Source organism: Schistocerca americana, chromosome 3, assembly GCF_021461395.2.
Source record: "Schistocerca americana isolate TAMUIC-IGC-003095 chromosome 3, iqSchAmer2.1, whole genome shotgun sequence".
In the NCBI taxonomy this organism is placed as follows: Eukaryota; Metazoa; Arthropoda; class Insecta; order Orthoptera; family Acrididae; genus Schistocerca; species Schistocerca americana.
Window position 1 is genome coordinate 407733232 of NC_060121.1, and position 22791 is coordinate 407756022.

General features: G+C 38.8%; 1 protein-coding gene across 2 annotated transcripts in view; it reads right to left on the bottom strand.

Annotated features, from left to right (window-relative positions):
* Positions 1–14964: 14964 nt before the first annotated feature.
* The window catches only part of LOC124606353 (cyclic GMP-AMP synthase-like), a 353987-nt gene continuing 346160 nt past the window's right edge, over positions 14965–22791 (bottom strand). For both annotated transcript variants that reach the window (XM_047138335.1, XM_047138334.1), the window contains one exon: positions 14965–15376. In XM_047138335.1, coding sequence (XP_046994291.1) covers positions 15223–15376 — 154 coding nt within the window. In that variant the 3' untranslated portion in view covers positions 14965–15222. The remainder of the gene's footprint in view (positions 15377–22791) is intronic.

Sequence of the window (22791 nt, forward strand, 5' to 3'; positions counted from 1 at the left end):
TGACATACTTTCTGTAAAATCCAGCAAGACCAAAACAAGATTTCAATTCTCTATAGCTTCAATTTTTTCTGTCAGGTTCAATCCCCTTTTCCGAAATAATGTGTCCCAGAAATTTCAATTCACTTACCCCATATTTACATTTTTCTAACTTTAAGGTCATACCCCCTTCCCTTAATTTGGTACACACCTGTGTTAGCAATTCAAAATGTTCTTCCCATGTTTTTTCCAGAAATCAAAATATCATCTACATATACTTTAAGTTTAGACAGTAGTTCATCCCCCAAAACAAGATCTAATGCTCTAATAAACTCAGCAACAGAAACAGTTAGTCCAAATGGTACAACACAGTAATGATAACTTTTTCCACCATACAAAAATGCAGTGTATTTTCTACAATTTATTTCTAAAGAAATTTGGTGAAAGCCTGAAGTTAAGTCTAAGCTGGTCATGAATTTCACACGTTCAAATTTATGTAACAGTTATCTATGTTTTCTAGATGACCATTTTCTTTTTTCAAAAATTTGTTAAGATGCCTAGAATCAAGTACAAGTCTAACACCCCCTCCACATTTGGAAACCACCACCAAAGGATTATTATAAACACTGTAACTTCTTTCGATTACACCCCATGCTTCCATTTTTTGTATCTCACTCTCTACTTCTTTTCTTTTTGCAAAATGAATACTACAACGCTTCAGAAAAAAAGGTTCATGATTTTTAAGGTGTAAAGTGCATTGATAATTCCTGACTCTTCCAGATTTTTCATTGAAAACATCTTGAAATTCCCACAATAAATTTTCCAACTGTCTCTTTTGATCACTGTCCAAATTAATTGCTTCCTCTACTTTGCTTTTAACTAGGTTTTCATAATTTTGACCAGAAAAATTTAGCTCAAACTTGTCATCATAACAGTACTAATTCTCTTCATAGTCTATGATTTTCCTGACATGATTGCAACCTTCTCCACAGTGCATAATAAACAGTTATGTACACACAGTAATATTGCTTTTGGGTTCACACACAATTAACTTCATCTCACTCCAGCTAAATGCAGCACTTACCTTTAACACCCAGTCCGTGCCAAACAATATGTTCTCTTCTAAACTTGGAATAACAAGACAACCCTGCTCAAATTTTACATCTTCTATTTCAAATGATAAAAATACTTGACTTTTGATGACTTTACTGTGCTTGCCTGTAGCTCCTCTTATCTTTACTCCCATCACAGGTGCCTCAACAAAATCAACACTGTCTTTAATTTTATTTCCGAATTTTTCTGAAATTTCTGAAATAGGACTCCCTGTATCAATGAGACATTAACCCTCCCAATTGTTTACTATAGCTTTAATGTATGGACACCCTAATTCACATTCTTCTCCTTTTTCTTTTAATGGTACATGTAACAGATCATTTTCAATTTCTCTAAAATTACCTTCATTATTTTCCTGATCAATTTTTAATAGCTTCACACACACATTGACACTTTCATTAACATCATCTATGGATACAACTGGTTGAGCATACAACAGATATTCATTACATTTTACACTTTACCACCAGTGAGGATATAACCTTCTACAAATTTTAGCTAAATAGTTCCAAAACTCTTCCCTATCTGTTTTGTAATTGCAACTGTTCCATAATATTTTTAAAAATTTTTCACCTTTCCTTCAGAACTTGTATGTGGGTTTAAATCCTTCATACTATTAGCTGGCACAACATTACAGTCCTCTGCTACATTAGATTGGTTACACTGACTTAACTTTATCTGTTCTTCAGATGCGTGAGTGTCCACTTCCTCATTACTAACCACACTTACCTCATCACAATGCTCACAATTATCAACTTCATTATCACATAGCTTCACTACTTCACTTGAAATAATCTCGACGAATACCTGATACTCACCCACAGCATTAATCTCACCATTACTTACCTCCGTACAACTCTCAACAACATCATTAGCTTCTATATTTTCATCAAAATCAAAACTTTCCTCATCATGCATCCTATCCACAGTCACATTAAGTTCCATCTCTCTCTCTTCACATTACTTTTCTTTTTCATTAAATAACTCATTCAAATCAGAGCTGTAATGTTTGTCAGATACTTCAGACTTACATACATTATCATTCTCTACCCAATTATAAAATTCTGGCACAATTGCAATACCCTCATCTGGCTTGTTCTCAGAAGTAGTTACCTTATTGCTTTCAACATGATTATTTTCTCTTATTGTATCCCAAAATTTCTGACCAAAATTTCAAGTATTAATTTGGTGTTGAACATGAGTGTCTGTTATTTGTGGTTTGTATTTGTTTTGTCTTTCACTGGCTTTATTATAATAATAAGTTACATTTCTCCTTCTTCCTCTGTCTCTAAATTACCAGTTATTATTGTAGATCCTATTGTGATTAAATTTTCTCGCCCCAAATCTGCGGACGTTCATTGAGGCGGCCCGGAGTTTTCCTGCCTGTTTTCTCTGTTGTTTGATATCCTATTTTGTTCCCCCCTGTTTCTATTTCCAAAAATTTCTATCCCTGTCTCTGTCATGACCATTATGATCCCTATTGGTTCCCCTGTGTTGTTCATGTCTATTGTCTCTGTATTCTCTACTCTCTCCACACCTGTTTGAATACCCCCCTCCCTGTTGGTATTCACCATTTTAAAATTTTGCATATTCCCTCTTTCTAATGCCCTATCCAATTTATCTACATATTTTAAAAATTTTTCCAAAGAATGATCAGACCCAAGAACTAAACCCCTTGCAATTTTTCAGGTAGCCTTCTTTTCAGCGCATCTATTTGTGTAATTTCATCAAAAGGTTTATCTAAATGTATTAATTTTCTCAATTGATCTTAAAATGGTTTCATGGTGCCCGCTCTCCCTCTGAAAATAGGTCCATTTAAAAATTCAGATTTAATCCTCCCCTGTTCAGATTCTGACCAAAATTTGGTTAAGAAGCTTTTCTCAAAATTTGCAAAGGTTTCCCACTGATCAAAATTTCGATTAGCCCAGGATAGGGCCTCCCCTTCAAGAAATTTTTTGACAAATTTAATTTTTGAATTATCAGTCATTCCTGGCACAAAATTGTCCTTGCAATGGTGCAAAAAATCAACTGGGTGCAAATTATCACAAGCAAAACTTTTCACTAACAGGTTCCACCATACTGGTCCATGACTGTAAAAATTTTTGTTAACAACATATTCTTCAACTTGATTTATTTTAGTTTTTAATGTGTCTATTTTATTGGTAAGATTTGATTCTAAACTGTCAACCTTTTTCGCAACACTACTGATTGCATTAGCATTGTTTGTTTTCAAGTCATCTAATTTTTCATCTAGTGATTCATTTTCATTTTGAAGTTCCTGAATTTCCCTGACTCTTACTATTTTCAGCAACGAATTCATTTTCAAAAACAATTACTTTTTTCTCCACATTGCCTACCCTCGATTCTATCACCTTTAAGTTATCTTCCAGTGTATTTTTGACCTCAGTTAACTCAGTTTTTATTACATTTAATTGCTTATTCAAATTCTCCCCTAACCTTTCATCAATTTCAGCCCTCATTTCAGATTTTAAATTATTTATATATTCACTCTGCTTATTCAGGAGTTTCAGTATTAAATCTATTTTATCAAGTTTTTGATCCCCCCCCCCTCCCCCCCCCCCCCCCCCACTATTTCTTCCCCTTCATTAATTTTGTCCATTATAAACTATTAACAAAAAATGAACCAGTAAAAATGACAATACCCAATTACAAAATTCGTTAGAATTTTAACTTAACTTATAGCTGAAGTCTTCTCCATCGGAATCCAGCCGTAGTGTTTATTTTAAATCCTTTCTCGTCCCATTGTTTATTGCGTCCATTTTTCGTCATATGGTTGTGTCCCCTTAATATTTGATTGTCAGGTTTTTGTCAATATTTTTCATAACAGATTCACTACGTACTTTTCCTGAAACACATCTACAGTTAATTATTGAATATTTGCCTATCCCGGCAAGAGCACCCACGTTCTAACAACCCTACCACAACAAAGGTCAAAAATTAATTATGATTGTAGTGTTGCTCACACTACAAAATATTGCATTTTCAGGCAACAACAATGTTATATTATGTGGCAGGTGTCATTGGAGCACAGTTAATAAAGTCATTTCATGAAATAATGGATAAACTAGGCATTCATCTTTTCGTGTTTCCCACACTGGTCTCGTTGTGAACTCATGGCTCAATCATTGAAAATTTAGGTGGTGATGATTCCAAGCTTGGATACAAAGAGGCCTAGGTGTTATTCTGTGATATTCAAAAGTTTTATAGATGTATTTCATAAACCATTCTTGAAGATTAAACTTTTGCAAGTTAGGACAATGGTGACGTAAAAAAAGTAATTAGCACTCCAAATTTAAGTTACACTTCTTTCTTATTACTTTTGTTGCAATGTCCAGGGCACCAAGCAGCATACATAGCACATGCCCGTTGGGCATTTTGATCACAATAGCTATACATCAACACGATATCGACCTTTTCAGCAATTGGTAAAGTGTCCATTTTAACAAGAGTAATGTATCGTGAAGCAAATGCCGTCCGCACTGGCAGAATGTTACGTGATGCCATATACTTATATGTTTGGGACTATTACAGTGCCATCTATCACAAAGCGAAAAAAATGGTCCAACTAAAACACTCATATTTCTTTATGTACTACACGAATATGTAATAAAAAATTGGGGTTCCTACTTAAAAAAAAAAAAAACAGTTGATGTCCGTTTGACCTATGGCAGTGCCATCTAGTGGGCCAACCATAGCGCCATCTGGTTTCCCCCTTCAAGCTGGACGAGTTTTCGTTTTTTGTTTGATGCTTATTTCGTGAGATATTTGGCCTGGTCACTATCAAAGGACCACCCTGTATATATATATGGGTTGTAAAGCTAGTTTGCCTCCTCATGGTGCACCCTGGGTAATGCTAAATGAACTAACAAAATTGGCAGTCAAACAATCTTGAAGATCTCCTAACCAAGACAGCAAATCTCATGGGGACAATTAAATCAGTCATTTTCAGGACAACCTGGCCAGGAAGATCGTACCTTGTGTACGGATTTGTCAAGTAAATATAGAAGGCATTAGGACAGCGAAATGCTAATACCTGCAAGACTTCCTTAATGAGAACAATATTGACGTTGTCGTAATTCAGGAAGCGTATGTAGGCAAAAAAGAACAGCTTAATTGGAGGGGAAAGATACAAGGGTATGACCTGTTCAATGCCAGTCTCCACTGATCACATGGAACAGTGACGTATGTACGAAACAACATAGAATGCGTTGGTAAAAACCTCTTCATCTGACAATATATGTGAGGTTACTACAAAAGTCAGTGAAGTAACCATTAACAATAATTATAGGGCCTCAAATATTCTATGGCCCCAGTACATCCTTCAATCCATTCCTCATCCAGGTATTTATGTTGGTGAGCAGTGGAAATACAGGTCTAGAGATATAAATGGTAAACAATTATAAAACTGTTAATGTTCTCATTTTTTAAGCCATGCCAAGTGTCTGACTGCACACAAGCTTTCAGCAGAGATTTCTTCTGCCATTGTCAAGAGGTTGCATGACTTGTGAATGCAGCCACTGTACTTATATAGCCATACCATCACCAGTGACGTCACTGGTGCCCAGTCCCACACCATATATGGCAAATTTTTGGTGGCGCAACTGCTGCACTCACTTCAAATCCCCAAACACAGGGTCCCAGGCCACACTCAGCTGCAATTCATCATCTTTATGGATGGTGTTGTTTGATATTTTGATCTTTATAGTTTCATTTATGGCACCCCAGAAGTCATTGGTCCATTTAATAACAGAAGTATCATCAAATACAATTTGGTGTTCGATTTCCTGTGCATGCTCCTACAAAACTAATTTTTTGGTATAACGTGGGTAGAAACACCTTTCACGTTCTATGCAGCACTGTTCAATAGTGCGGACAGTCTGACCAACATAAAACTGCCCACACCCACACGGTATTTTGTATATACTAGATGATCTTTCATGGACCTGATTAGTTGTCAGATCTTTGCTGGAGGCCTGAAGACTGTGTCGATTTTATGTTTCTTCAGAAACTGGCAAATCTTCCCTGTTATTGAGCCACAGAACAGTAAAAACACAATCTTCTTTATGACTTCTTCAGAGACCTCCTGTTTTCCCGGCATAGATGAAGCTGCATGCGAAATTTGTCTGTTGTTGTTACTGTGTTCCTTGAAAATTCCATGTTAGTGATTCAGTTCTCTTGGCAGATTTTCGGTGTCTGAGTCGGTTTCAGCTCGATGTACCAAAGTTCTCAGTACAGACCGTGTCTGTGCTGGATGGGGTAGCTGATGGAGTGCCTACCGATCCATATGGGTAGGCTTGCAGTGAACACCGTGACTGGGAAATCTATTAGGATGTCCAGGAACAGTAAGGAACCATTCTTCTCTACTTCCATAGTGAACTTTATGTGGTCATGGATGTTGTTGATGTGTTCCAGGAACTCTTCCAACTTTTCATATCCATGAGGCCATATGACGAAAAAATCGTCGATGTAGCGATAAACACAACTCGGCTTTGTAGGAGCCGTGTCCAAGGGAATGTTCTGAAATTGTTCCAACTGGAGCTAATGGGCTCCCCATTGCGACGCCGTCCATCTAGTTGAAATATTCTCCAATATGTAAAAAGCATGACGATGTCAGGGTATGTTTAAATAAATTCACAATGGTGTTGTCAAAGGGACAGGACAGCAAGTCTATAGAGTCTGTACTGGGCAGACACGTGAATAGGAAAACAACATCAAAACTAACTATAAGCTCCTTTTCACCAAGGTGAAGACATTTAATTCCCTCGCTGAAGTCTGCCGTATTCTTTATATGGTGCGCACTATGTCCAACCTGCGTCACTGCAGGAAAACGGTTACAACAACAGATAAATTTTGCAAGTAGTTTCATTTAAGCTGCGAGAGCAGAAGACCTCCGAAGAAGACATGAAGAAGTTGTGTTTTTATCATTTTATGGCTGAATAACAGGGAAGATTAGCTGGCTCCTGAAGAAAGATAAAATCGACACAGTCTTCAGGTCCCCTGCTAAGATATGGCAACTAATGAAGCCTGTGGAAGTCGACTTAGGCCTCAGAACTCCTGGAATATACTAATACTGTGTGGGTATGGGCAGTTTTATGTTAGTCAGACAGTCCGCACTATTGAACAGTGCCGTATAGAACATGAAAGTTGTTTCCACCTACGCTGTCCTGAAAAGTCAACTGTAGCGGAGCATACACTGAAAAACAGACACCGAACTGCATTCGACAAAATTTGTATTGTTAAATGGACCAACGGCTTCTGAGATAACATAATAAATGAAGCAATAGAGAGCAAAACATTGGACAACAATCTCGATAAAAACTGTTGATTGCAGCTGTGTATGGACTGTGACAGGGAAGTTGAAGCGGGTACAAAGGCCGCGCCACAAAAATGTTAGTTAGCACGTATGATGTAAGACTGAGAACAGGTGACGTCACTAGTGACTGCATGGCTATATAAGCGTGGCAGCAGCATCCACATGACAGTTAATCATTTGACAATAGCAGGGGAGATCTCTGGCGAAACCTCATGGACTGTTAACCACTCGATGCAGCTTGAAATGGCAGTATATTTTATCAAAGGAATATTGTTTGACCACATTTCAAGAAGATGAATTAAGGATTTTAGAATTTGTTATATACATTGAAGAGCCAAAGAAACTGGTACACCTGCCTAATATTGTGTAGGGTCCCCGCGAGCACTCAGAAGTGCCGCAACACGACGTGGCATGGACTCTACTAATGTCTGAAGTAGTGGTGAATGGAACTGACACCATGAATCCTGTAGGGCTGTCCATAAACACGTAAGAGCCTGAGGTGCTGCAGATCTCCTCTGAACAGCACGTTGCAAGGCATCCCAGATATGCTCAATAATGTTCATGTCTGGGGAGTTTGGTGGCCAGCGAAACTATTTAAACTCAGAAGAGTGTTTCTGGAGCCACTCTGTAGCAACTCTGGACATGTGGGGTGTCACACTGACCTGCTGGAATTGCCCAAGCCCGTCAGAATGCACAATGGGCATGAACGGGTGCAGGTGAACAGACAGGATGCTTACGTATGTGTTACCTGCCAGAATCGTATCTAGACGTATCAGGGGTCCAATATCACTCCAACTGCACACACTCCACACCTTTACAGAGACTTCACCCACTTGAATAGTCCCCTTCTGACATGCAGGGTCCATGGATTCATGAGGTTGTGTCCATACCAGTACAAGTCCATCCATGTGACAAAATTTGAAACGAGACTCGTCTGACCAGGCAACATGTTTCACAGTTATCAATGGTACACAAGTGGGCCTTCGGCTCTGAAAGCCCATATAGATGATGTTTTGTTGAATGGTTCACATTCTGACACTTGTTGATGGCGCAGCATTGAAATCTGCATCAATTTTCAGAAGGGTTGCACTTCTGTCACGCTGAATGATCAATTGTCGTTGGTCCTGTTCTTGTAGGATCTATTTACGGCTGCAGCGATGTCAGAGACTTGATGATTTACTGGATTTCCGATATTTATGGTACACTCTTGAAATTGTTGGTGGGAAAATCCCCACTTCATCACTACCTTGGAGATGCTGTGTCCCACTGCTCGTGTGTCGACTATAACACCACGTTCAAACTCACTTAAATCTTGATAACCTGCCATTGTATCAGCAGTAACCATTCTAACAACTGCGCCAGACACTTGTGTTATACAGGTGTTGCTGACTGCAGTGCTGTGATCCTGCCTGTTAACATATCTCTGTAAAAAAATTGGAAATTCATGGTTAGGTCCTATGGGACCAAACTGCTGAGGTCATTGGGCCCTAGGCTTACACACTACTTAATCTAGCTTAAAGTAACTTACGCTAAGTACAACACACACACTCACCCATGCCTGAAGAAGGATTCAAACATCCAACAGGGGGAGCCGTGTGAACCATGGCAAGACCCCTTAGACTGCACAGCTATCCCATGCGGCCACATATCCTTGTATTTGAATACGCAGGCCTATACCAGTTACTTGACGCTTCAGTGCTGTTTGAGAGTGAAAACTAAAAAAACGTTAGTAAGGAATATGACCTTTTTCTGGGTTTTTGAATACAAATAGGCCTATCTGTTGTATTTCATATTACTTTGTAAGTGCAAATAAAAAATTGAAATGAATATGAGATATTTTTCTGGACTCCAACAAGAATTTTCAAAAGTATCTGGACCCCATGTAAAATTACTTGTCAACCCCTGTTCTAGACATATTCTTCAGATCTTTGAAATCTTCAATGAACCATACACATTTCTTGTGCTTAAGAGAAACATCCCCTTCAGAATAATTTTCCTTTTGTAGGGCTAGCTTATAATGATTTGTGCTATTCATAGCATTAACTTTGGGGTGCAGGTATTTTGAACTTATCTTTCTGAAGAAGGTGTAGCACTGGTGTTGGACATCCTTTCTTCAAAATTTCATGTTGTTCTGTTTCACAACTCCTTGAAAGCAACAGTTTGTGCAAGGAAGTAATGATGCCCTCACTTGAAAGCATTACATCAGGACTTGCACAAAGTTGGGTTTCATCCACATTCACTGCACACGGGTCAATTTAATGTAAGAGAAACCTAGGGAGGTGGCACCAGGACTACTAGCCTCGCATGCCATGGAAGCATAAAGCCCATATTACACAACGTGCCTAAACCGTAGGCCTTTGCACCAGCGTCCCAAGTGTGCATATCTGTAAGTACAGGGTGGTTCACATAGACCTATTACACCATCCACTTAGGATACACCTGGTGCACATGTGCTGTAGACAGCTATATGGTGCGAAACACAAACAGAACTGTCTGATCTCTTGTAAAGTAGTTTGTTCTACTCCATGAAACACAAGGAGGACAGTATGATATATTGGAACATTGTTGTTGTTGTGGTCTTCAGTCCTGAGACTGGTTTGATGCAGCTCTCCATGCTACTCTACCCTGTGCAAGCTTCTTCATCTCCCAGTATGATTAAGCATCATATTGGGAAAGTGTTGAGCAAGTATGGTGTGGAAACTACCTTCAGACCCACCAGTAAGATAAAAGAATGTTTGAGATCAGCAAAAGATATACAACATCCTTTGGCTACACGTAGTGTATATAAAATTCCTTGTCGTTGTGTGGTTTATATTGGTACCACAAAAAGAAGTGTTAACACCCATCTCATTGAACACAAGAGGAATTGCTGCCTAGAACATGTGGATATATCTGCCATAGTGGAACATCTTTAGCAAGAGTGTGATCACGAAATAAAATTTACTGAGACGAGTGTCATATCCAAAATATTGCATTATAAAAAAAAAAATGGCTCCAAGCACTGTGGGACTTAACATCTGAGGTCAACAGTCCCCTAGACTTAGAACTAAGTAAACCTAATTAACTTAAGGACATAACACACATCCATGCCCAAGGCAAGATTTGAACCTGCGACGGTAGCAGCCGCATGGTTCAGGACTGAAGTGCCTAGAACCACTCGGCCACAGCAGGCAGCCATTGCATTATAATGTGTGTATGTACAGAGAGGCAATTGAAATCTATAAACACCATAGTAATTTTAACAAAAAAGAGGAAGGTGTTAAATTAGACTAAATTTGGATGTCAACATTGCAACCTAATGAGAATGTTGGCAACATCAACGATAATCTCGCAGCTGACATCACGTGATAGGCTGTGGTGCCCTCTACACTGCCTATATAATCGGTGCTCCCTCAAGTTCTGGTCGCAGTTAGCCATTTTACCTTTGAAGATGTCTCCCACAGACAGGGTAGAAACTTTAGGTGAAAGTTTTGTACATCTACCGCGGCCAGTGATGTACTGATATCTTGGAGCCCTGCTTCCACCTACCCCTGGCATAAGCTTCGAAATTCAATTCACAGGAAGCAATATGCTTTCTGAATGATGACTCTATTCACCATACATTGAATGAGTCCCCTATCACATCCCAAAAAGTAGCACAAGATCTGCTGCTTCACATGCACTTTTATCAATACAATATGGGCAGCCAGAGCACTGTCTAATGCAGCTGACCCTGAATTTCCACTAATATTTTTTCCTGTACCATTGCCAGATTGCAAGGTATAGTGTACTGTTATTGAATGCAGAATAAGTAGAATGTAGGGTCATTATTTCACCCACATTCCATCCCCATACCCTCTAGTTGCACCGCCAATTGCACTTGGTGGTGTCCTGTGTCAGCATCATGTTTACTAGACACACATAAATGTCAAGACTGAAAAAGCATCAGGACTTGCACACTTTTGCTCATGATCAGGAATGGTTTCTTTGGCATTCCTCTCCATGTTCCGAGCACAGCACCACTGAGGTCTGGTACACATTGATTATGACCGACTGTTTGAGGGAGCTGTGTGGCTCTTGGTGGCAGATGTTCTCCCCAATTTTCTGTATGCGACCCACATGTCAACAACTACCATTCAGACTATGATTTGCGTCCTATTCACTGTTTCTGGTACTGAATGAGCTCCACAGACCATATAATATATACCAGACAATAAATTGCAGTTCATGTCATTTGAGTCTAAGCAGTATTGCAAGGGTAATGGTGTTCATCACACAATTTTTTTTGGCATCCAGTGCTAATGTAGAGTGTTTGATCACAGTGTTTTTGATTCAATGACAGTGAAGCGAACAACAGTGCAACAATCCTAACAAGCTTCCATGGTACTTATCAGTTCCTTCCAGTTATGCTACATTGGTATAGCCACCACATGCAGCTTGATCTCATACATCTTGTCCAGCAGTTCCAGTACACGGGCACCAGATTATGTTATAGCCCAGCCTCCCATGTCTGGGCGTGCAGAGTGTATTTTCAGGTGGAACTATGGCTTTGTCACTGGACTCAAGGGGCATCAAAGGTTCAAAATTGTGATCTGTCAGGACTACTGCCGCTACCCATTCTGTGAAATGGGCAAAGGCACTCCAGTTAAATACCCATACCTTTCCTGAAGGAACTGGTAGACTTAAAGCTGTGAGGACAGGTCACAAGTTGTGCATGGGTAGCTCAGTTGGTAGAGCACTTTCCCACAAAAGGTAAAGGTACTGATTTCGAGTATTGGCCTGGCTCACAGTTTTAATCTGCCATGAAGTTTCGTATCAGTGAACACTCCACAGCCGAGAGAAAATTTCATTCTGGATTCTGCCAATTATGAAGTTATCAAGTAAAAATATCAAAAAAAGTTTTGCATCACCTTGGTTCTGAGAGTTCCAGAACCTGTACAGAAAATTGGAATAGAGATCAACATAAAAATCATTTCTTTATTGCTCATGAAAACCACACATTTTATGTTGTACCACCATACAGTGAGACCTTCAGAGGTGGTTGTCCAGATTGCTGTACGCACCGGTAGCACATACTCTTGCATTGAAGCATGCATGTATTTGCCGTAGCATACTATCTACAAGTTCATCAAGGCACTGCTGGTCCAGATTGTCCCACTCCTCAATGGTGATTCAGCATAGATCCCTTAGAGTGGTTAGTGGGTCACGTCGTCTATAAACAGCCCTTTACAATCTATCCCAGCCATGTTCAATAGGGTTCATGTTGGAGAACATGCTGTTCACTCTATTCAAGATATGTCATTATCCTGAAGGAAGTCATTCACAAGATGTGCATGATGTGGGTGCAAATTGTCATCCATGAAGACGAATGCCTCGCCAATATGATGCCCATATTGTTGCACTATTGGTCGAAGGATGGATGGCATTAGCATGTCATACAACCATTACAGCACCTTCCATGGCCTCAGTGGTGTACTTCGGCCCCACATAATGCCACCGCAAAACAGCAGGGAACCTCCATCTCACTGCACTCGCTGGACAGCGTGTCTAAGGTGTTCAGCCTGACCAGGTTGCCTCCAAACATGTCTCTGACAATTGTCTGGTTGAAGGCATATGCGACACTCATTGGTGAAGAGAATGTGATGCCAATCCTGAGCAGCCCATTCAGCATGTTGTTGGGCCATGGTGTCGTCGTTGCAAAGATGGACCTCACCATGGATGTTGGGAGTGAAATTGTGCATCCTGTAGCCTATTGTGCACAGTCTGACTCGTAATACTATGTCCTGTGGCTGCACGAAAAGTGTTATTCAGCATGGTGACATTGCTGTCAAGGTTCTTCCAAGCCATAATCCATAGGTAGCGGTCATCCACTGCAGTAGTAGCCCTTGGGTGGCCTGAGCGAGACATGTCATCGACAGTTTCTGTCTCTCTGTATCTCCTCCATGTCAAAACAACATCGCTTTGGTTCACTCCGAGACACATGGACACTTCTCTTGTTGAGAGCCCTTCCTGGCACAAAGTAACAATGCAGACACAATCAAACTGTGGTATTGACTGTCTAGGCCTGGTTGAACTAAAGACAACATGAGCCGTGTACCTCCTTCCTAATGGAATGACTGGAACTGATCAGTTGTCGGACCCCCTCCATCTAATAGGCGCTGCTCATGCATTGTTGTTTACATCTTTGGGTGGGTCTAGTGACATCTCTGAACAGTCAAATGGATTGTGTCTCTGATACAATATCCATAGTCAACATCTATCTTCAGGAGTTCTGGGAACCGAGGTGATGCAAAATTTTTTGGTGTGTGTACATGCTAAAAGTGTCCACCAGTAACAATCGTTCTAGCATACTTGAATTTCACATGGAATATTACTGAACTGTTTACAATATCACAGAATAACATGGGAATTTAATATACTTCACTTCAAGGAAATTCTTTTTATCACCATGCAATGAAATTGGAAACAGTTGACACTAGGCACCTGTATCTTACGTAAACATAAATGTATAAAAAAGAGAATTCACTCAAGTAAACTACCTCTAGAAGGCAAAATTGCTGTGCTGGTGTTAGATACACTTCAAAGTACAGAAAAATATTCCTAGTTGTCAAAACTGTTAGTTCCTTCCTTGCAGAAATTAATAGGTCTCGGAAAGTCGAGAAAAGGGGTAGGTTACTCAGACTCCAGGATGAGAGGTCCAATCTGTTATAATGGCAACAGGATACAAAGATAAAGAGGGAGGCAATGGGAAGCAAAGATGAAGGGGGAGACATCAGGAAAAATCTATTTTTCCATTAATAATATTTTATATAATAATTTTACCAGTTTTTAAATGTATTCATTGGGAGTAGAAAATGTTCACCAGCTGAAGGTAAGTAATAGCCAGATATTCTGACTCACTGTAAACACAAATGTCCTGTTAAACATTTTAGAAACTCATGGCATCTGTTTCAATGTTGCCACAGTATTTTATTCTAGGATGTCAAGATACTGAAGTCCACTAGGATGTCAAGATGCTGAAGTCCACAATATTTTTTCACTTAATTCCTTTTTTATATGTGTGGTTATTGTGAACATTGCTTGAGATCAATATAAATAGAGGACAAAATTTAAAAAAATAAATTGATTTGTCATCTATGTTATACATGTACTGATGCACTCCAACAACAGTACCTCTCATGGTGCGAAACTTCTCAACTATCAGTACTCTTGTGCTTTGATTAAATACTTGTTCCAAATGATATATATTTTTTGGAAAATTTTATTGATGTTATATACCGACTGGCTGTGAAAGGAATTTAATTTTCCCAGTTGGACATGAAATAATTGAACAAGTTCCTTGTTAGTTACCTTATACAAACCCATAACATTTTGGAATCAAATCAGTAACAAATGATCAAGAAAACTCTTCATGGCCAGCATTACAAAATGATATCATATGGAATCTGAAGACTTCCATTGGATTATTACCTGTACTTTGATCTATTCCCAAAAGTACTGCTGGAAAGTCAGAACATAAAAAAGGACACAAGGATTATAAATTTTATTTATCAATTCCATTTATTTTACATAACATTTCGCTGTTTGTACATGGACTATTACAATAGTTCTTTCATGTGAGAAAATTTGATGCTCTACACTCTCTACTTGCATACTTTATAGAGTTATTAACCAGAACTTTCACAGAGCATTAAGATGTCACAAGCATTACAAAATGGAGAGGATTACTGTAAAACATAGCTGTAACTTTGTGTTAATGTGCTACTTTAATGGACAAAAAAAATTATCAAGTGAATAAGACCAGTAGCCTTTCTTTGCCTTCATTCTCGTGCTCTTCTGTTGTCTCCAAGTATGTGAGCCAGCAGTCCTACTCCAACGAGGGCTGCTGCTCCAACTCCAACTGCTATTGCTGCAATAGTTCCAGTATTATCTTCCTGCTGTCGAGTGTGTAGCTGAGAATTGTGATTCACAGATCTGTAATATAAATTGCAGTAAATAAAAATTTAATGTAGATGGGTAAATAAAAAAATCTATTCACAAAGTGGCAGCAGGAGAACACACACACAGAAAAGGTTTAACGTTTACAAGCTTCCAGGGTCAGTGGATCCATCTTCTGGCAGAGGAGTTGGAGGGGAAGGAAGAGGAGAACTGCAGAGGTTTAGGAAAAAGGGTACAGTTCAGAAAAGTCACTCAGTCAGGGGAGACTTACTGGACAGGATGAGAAGGAAAGACAGATTGTTCTATCCATTTAGATTATATTGTCAGTAATTGATTATTTTCATTAGTAAATAAAAAATTTTAGGTCAGTGATTAATTATATAAGGCAGAGACATTACAGCATAAATAATTAGAAATAATGAATGAAATGATTCTTACATTTGATGAAAAAAATGTGTATTTTATTTATTTATGTATTTTATTATTGGATACACATGTGGGAACATCCACTACAATATACATCACTGACATACGATAAGTGGAATAACTGACTTGACCACATTCTAAGCTTTCAAGCAGAAGGGACGTGTACCTTTTAATGTGTAAATATTCATGCAACAAAGCATTATCATCACGCTGCCTCATGTTGTACCTCAGTAACATCATACCTGCACCATATCCACTCCAAGCTGGTGACATGCAGTGACTGGGAATTGTGCCAAATATGTATTGAACTGGATACTACACTATAAGTTCCTCATGTGCTGAAATTCACATGCCATGTCACCATTTTCAATTCTGGACAGTGCAGTGCTTCTCATCCAACTCTTTGACTGCCTGCAGTAATCAATTCTGCAAGTGATGTGCTTAAATACTCTCTTTCAACTTCAGATAGTAGTGCCAAACAAACAAAAGCACCAAACAATCTACTATGGGACCTCATTTCTGTTCCCATTTTGAAGAAACACTACGCAATTACAGAACTGCAATCTTAAGGTGCTTGGATTCACATTCATTTGCCACAGACACATCTTCTGCACCATGTGTGGATTCATTTGACCTGCTTTGCTGCCACTGGCTGCTTGGATTTTGAATGTTTGTGCCATATCACATTTTTTAAAATGTAGAAGATGTTCTTCCTGCATCTGGTGTTGTGAGTGTGGAGTTTTTAGATTCTTGAACAGGGATTTGATTTTTTTATAATAAGCTGCATAATCAGTTATAAGTATTTTTCTCAGCCTGAACAGTTCGTGCCAAGAGATTTGAAGGACTCACTCTCCAAGTGGTTCTAATCTCATTTCTGAACAATGACAACTTTTATGAACAAGCAGAGCTTTCCAAGAACAGGTATGCCTCATAGTTTTCATACTGGGGAAGGCTGTGACAGTTATTGATCTGAACTAATCTATACCTTGGGCTACATCACAGGTCAGTCTGTCACTACATCTAAGATTTCAGGAGGGGAGGGGGAGGGAGGCCATATCACACCCTAGCCAAATGTTTACATACTGTACCTGCTTTCCCTTTCATCATCAAAACACAAGTCCAAGATAGAATCTATAGGTAGTATTTATCCATCAACATCATATTTCCCAACAGTTTACCACAACAAATTGTGCTAAAACATGTGTTTTGGACACATCTTTAATGGGGTATATGTTATCCTCGATGCATGCTTAATATTTTTGGTATTTCCGTTTCTAAGCTTAGCATGTTTAATGTGCTGTGCACTCAAATGACAGCATTTATGAGTTTGAGTGGCAGAACAGTGATGTTTCCATGATGTCACAGATCTTGTGCTGTGATTGGCTGACATGAACAATCCCAAGCAACTGCCATCACAATTTACACTCCATATTTGTCATATTTATACTTGTGTATTACAAAACATGCATTTTGTCTAAAAAGAAAGTTACCAAACAAAAGCGCTGGCAGGTCGATAGACACACAAACAAACACAAACATACACACAAAATTCAAGCTTTCGCAACAAACTGTTGCCTCATCAGGAAAGAGGGAAGGAGAGGGAAATTAATGATATGAATATAATAGAGGGAAACATTCCACGTGGGAAAAATATGTCTAAAAATGTCTTTTTAGACATATTTTTCCCACATATTTTTCCCACGTGGAATGTTTCCCTCTATTATATTCAAAACATGCATTTTAATTGATATGGTGTGCACAACCACTCAACTGCATTATACATTACTCTCTTAAAACTGTGTTTATACCCTTGTTGGATTTACACTGTTGTTGCTCTTGATTCGTTTTTACATTGGGTCTGGATGCACCAAGTTCCTTCACTTTCATCCTAATCATATGTCCTATAATTTTTCCTTATAAGTTGCACACTGAATTCACAATGTGCTGTTTTCAAAGTTGTGGTACATTTCTATTATTCACAAGAAAGTAAAACTCACTAAGTCTATGCACAATATTCTCACAACAAGAAACTTGATAATAATGCAAATTTCCTGCAGTCAGCCAGCAAGGAAACTAAAGTAATGGGACAGATTTCATCCCTGGGGTATATTTCATTCACTTTTTCCTCTAATCATTTGTGGAACTCTCGCTAGGTGGTGATACTTATGTTACCGTACTCTAGTGCAGTCTGGCAAAACATTTGCAAACTTATTCCTATGGTGAATAGAATAGCCAATGGCAGAAACAAAAAACCACATAAATTACTATCAAAACAATAATACTTAACATCAATTAACAATACATCAAAGCACAATAGAGATATACAGACACAGGGATTTGATAGGGAACTTTCAGGAACTCTGTTCATTCCCTTTGGATGTAATATGTGGAATGTGAAAATTGTGTGCAGGTTGGCAGGAGCCCTTTAGGCTGAAACACCAGAACCTTCAGGATGCCTATATGAGGAAGCCACACCTCCAAATTTCTGCTACATAGAGGTAAGCAGCATTTCAAGACACAGCCTTAAGGCTAGCAACTACCTCTTTGGAAAACATCACTTGATATTACAGATCAACAGCTCCCAAAACACTGACCAGCATTATTTAAAACCCTGTGGGAAACATGCGAAATGTGTTCTGGTAATTTAAGTTCTCTTATACATTACTGAGAAATTTATTTTAATATATATTTTGGGGCATCTCCACCTCAGAGCCTTTAATTACAAGCCACACCCATCCAAGAATGTGATTCTACATGATATTACAGAGTGAAAATAAGTGACTACTCTTTGTAACTGTTTGCTATGATTTGTCACTGATATTACCTGTGTACTGAGATGGTTTGTGTGGAACTGAGTGAAGCTGGCCAAACGATACTTAGCAGTGAACTTTGGAAAGGATGTTATTGCTGTTTATGGTTGATACATTTTCACAATTTTAGAATTGTTAAGTTTACAGTCGTAATCTACCCCTCCTTCCTAGTTGCAGCTATTGTCCACAAAGAGCAAAGTCTTTTCTGAAGATTAGAGAGGAGTAAGGTTACAATAAACAGTTCTTCTTGTCTAGGAGTCTGATTCTTGAAGCTGAAGTTCTCGCATTTTAGATCCTCATGGTTGAACTGAGTAAATAATTTTGAAGACTGTCATTGCAGAATTTTTGTTTTCGTGTTAATTTATTTTGTCACACAGTCTTTTCAATTTTCACATTAACAAAGTGAAGATTACATTGTTTGCCCAAAATACAGAAATACATCTGATTACATCTGAGGCATGCTTACTACTACTTCACTCTGTGGTAATAACAATATTCCAAAGGATTTACAGTTTTTCTTGACAAACGAATTTCTATTAGTTTCGATTATTATTTCATAAATGAATCCAGAAAGAAACATAATAAACAGCACTAGATTATGTAATTAATAACAGAAATTTTAAGTGTGTCAAATAATTTGCAATTTCAAATGTTTCTAAAAAAAATAATAATTTTAAGTGTACATTCAGAACTAGTATTTATCGATCATAACATCGAAAATAATAATTCCTATTCTAAATTTTAGCTGGAAATATAACACATTGTGTGTAAAATTAAATGAAATTTTTCATAAAAACTGTTGAGAGAGTATTGACCTGTCCAAAATATGAGAAATATTACTGCTACCAACTAATTCTGTTGAGGAAAAGTAATGCTAGAAGAGGATGATCTGTTACACAGTATTGCCCTCACTTTAAGAGCCAATACAGAGGAGATAAATATTTAACATAAGAAGTTGGTGTACAAACTGATGATCAGGAAATGTAGGTCACTATACTAAGGGTAGTCATAAAAGTTTAATTATCTCCTCAGAAAAATAAAGTTACATAATTAGTTCTCTATTTGTTTTTAAGCACATATCTGCAGTCCCTAGTACAGATTGAAATCCCTTGGCCACAGCGCTGTAGCTCATGACTGGAGGAGCCAAAAGAAAAAGGGACAGACCATTGAAGGAGAAAATTAATATCTGGTAATTGACTTTTTGCATTTGAGGGAAACAACACTGCATGCTGAGTTGGTGAAAATACATTGCAACAATGCACCATCATATGAGTGATCGGTTAGGTGGTGCAGACATCTCCATTGTGGTAAAATAAGTCTGAATGATGAACAAAATAGCACAGCATTCCTATGCGAACAGATAATCACAAGAAAAGTGGAGCCCCTTGTCCTTGAAGACTGGCGTATAACAATTGGTAAAAAAAGTGAAAATCAATCATGGGTAAGTTTACAACATCTTACACAACGTTCTGAACATGACAAAGGTAGGTGCCCAATGGGTCCTGTGACTGCTCAGGTTTGTGGGGCACTCAACTGAGCAGTTATTAGCGCCCATACAAATTCCCAACCTTTGATCAGTCCAATATTGCCACTTTCATGAATGATGATGAAATGATGAGGCTAACACAAACACCCAGTCATCTAGAGGCAGGTGACAATCCCTGACCCTGCTGAGAATCGAATCCGGGACCCCATGCTTGGGAAGCGAGAACGCGACTGTGAGACCACGAGCTGTGGACTGTGACTGCTCAGTCCCATTCGTGAAGCCTGCTGAATCAATGCAGCAGTGAAAATGTTGCAGCTATGTCATGCTACTCCAGAAGACTTCTTCAGCTGTCTAAATATCATGGATGAGCACTGGGTGTCCCACTACGAGCTCCACATAAAGGCCCAAACACGTTGTGTAAATGTGGATTCACCATTGCCGAAAAAGATGGAACCCAGCCCTCATCAGACACGGTGATACTGAGTGTTTTTCTTGATTGCCGTGGAGTGGCTCTATTACAATATGCTCTTAAGGGGCAAACCACCACAGCAACACACTATCAAAATCTTATAATGAAGGTACAGGAGACTATGAAGACTAAATGTTGCTGTATGTTGTCCAAGGAGGTATTTTTTCTCCAGGACAACACTGAATTTCATTCAGTACAAGACATAGTCACACATGCTGCTTCTTTGGGATAAAGTATTTTGCCTTAGATTCCATATTTTTATTGCATGCCCTGAGTGACTTCTTCCTTTTACCTCAGATGAATAAACAGTTGCATGCCAGGCATTTCCAGAATAATGACAAAGTGATTTTTAGGGAGAAAATTTCATAAACAGCCAAAATGCACACTTCTGCTAGCAAGGTCTCCACTGAGTCATCCAAAATCATCAAAATTTTATCACATTGAAGGGACAGTGTGTGGAGAACACCATCACCAAGTTTCATGGTCAACTTGATTTTTTTGAGGTGGTAATTAAAACTTTGTACAACCTGTACCAGTAACATTCTGTCCATGAAATTTCTTCCATCATGAGGTTAGAAACAGCGTCCTTAAGGTATAGAAGCATTATAATAGGAAGAACCAGTAACTCTGACTAAATGGGCTTGTATTATATTATAACTTTTTGAAAATGTGTATTTCATCATTTATATTGCTATGGTTTCATTAATAAAGAACCACTAACTGATGTGCTTACAGCTGATGGAGATTTACCCTTACTTACAGCCTTCACCACCGGCAGTGCAGTGATCTGCAATATGTCACAATGAATGATGCCATGCATGTCTTCTGTGTCATTGTATTTTTCCCAATATTTTGTGCTCATAATTGCATACTTCAATAGTGATGATGAGTATTTTTAAACTCCTGATGCATAGATGTAGCAGGAAACATGGACCCAGAATTTATGAAGCAGTGGCTTCTACAAGAGCATGAACAGCAACAACAACTACTGAAATAACAGCAAAAGCAATTGACCATACTATACCACCAGTTATCAGCATTGTCTACCAGAAACAAGATGCCTTTGCTAGTTCTGCCATTTCCATTGTTTCTAGACAGTGTTAACAACTGGGCAACATAATTGCAGTGCCTCAGCTATCATTTTATGGCTTACAGTGTAACTGATTCAGATTTAAAATGATCACTTTTTTTGTGGACTTCGCATAGTGTATTGGTGTTGCTCCATATGTTGTCCCCATTGACAAAACCTAACATTCTGTCCTTTGCTTAACTTTGTAAAATGTACGGTGTCAGTGCTGGATGGAATATGCTAGACTGGAATTTTACTGATGCTGCAGAACCCTTTGAGTACTGGGTCACTGTCATTTGCAGTCTTTTCATCATTGTATTTTTTCCTGTTCAGAAGAAACCTGTCACAAATTGTATGCCAACTCCATGATTTGACACTTTCTCCTCCAAACTTCATCTGATAAGGAAGTGTGCATACTGGCTTTACAGCATTCAGACACTTCCACAGACAAGGCTCTTAAAATATTCAGGCTTTTGAATTCAAACAGGAAACTGCTAGCCACTTGGAGGCTCAGTCAGGACCATCCACTGACACCACTGATTTGGTGAGAAACACTTCCCATAAGTACTACAGGGAAATCCAATATGTGCTCAGGTCACTCTAGTAAACGCACTATGCTGTGCTGATGTCCTTTTCCTCAGCACAACATGCTGGAGGCACACAAACAGGGCAGCAAAACTTCAAGTGTTTCCAACCTTTTTCTCTCTCATAGTTAAAGTACTGAGAATTTTCAGATTTCTCTATCTAAACAGAACTTCTTTCAGCATCAATTGCCCTATTATCCACAGAGCTTCCACTGCCAACCTTGCTTCCACGGTATATATCATTCAGCTATATGTAATTTGTGCAGCATAAAATGTCAAACTAACAGTGTGTGTCAGTTGCCTGACACACAGCAGCATAGGCATGATGCAGTCTTGAAAGAGATTTTCACTCTGCAATGGAATGTGGGCTGATATGAAACTTCCTGACATTAATACTGTGTGCTGGGCCGAGTCTCGAATTCAGGACCTTTGCCTTTCGTGGGCAAGGGCTCTACCAACTGAGCTAGCCAAGTGTGACTCACAACCTGTCCTCACAGCTTCAATTCTGCCAGTACCTCGTCTCCAACCTTCCAAACTTCACAGAAGCTCTTCTGCAAACCATGCTGTACTAGCACTCCTGGAAGAAAAGATATTGCGGAGACATGGC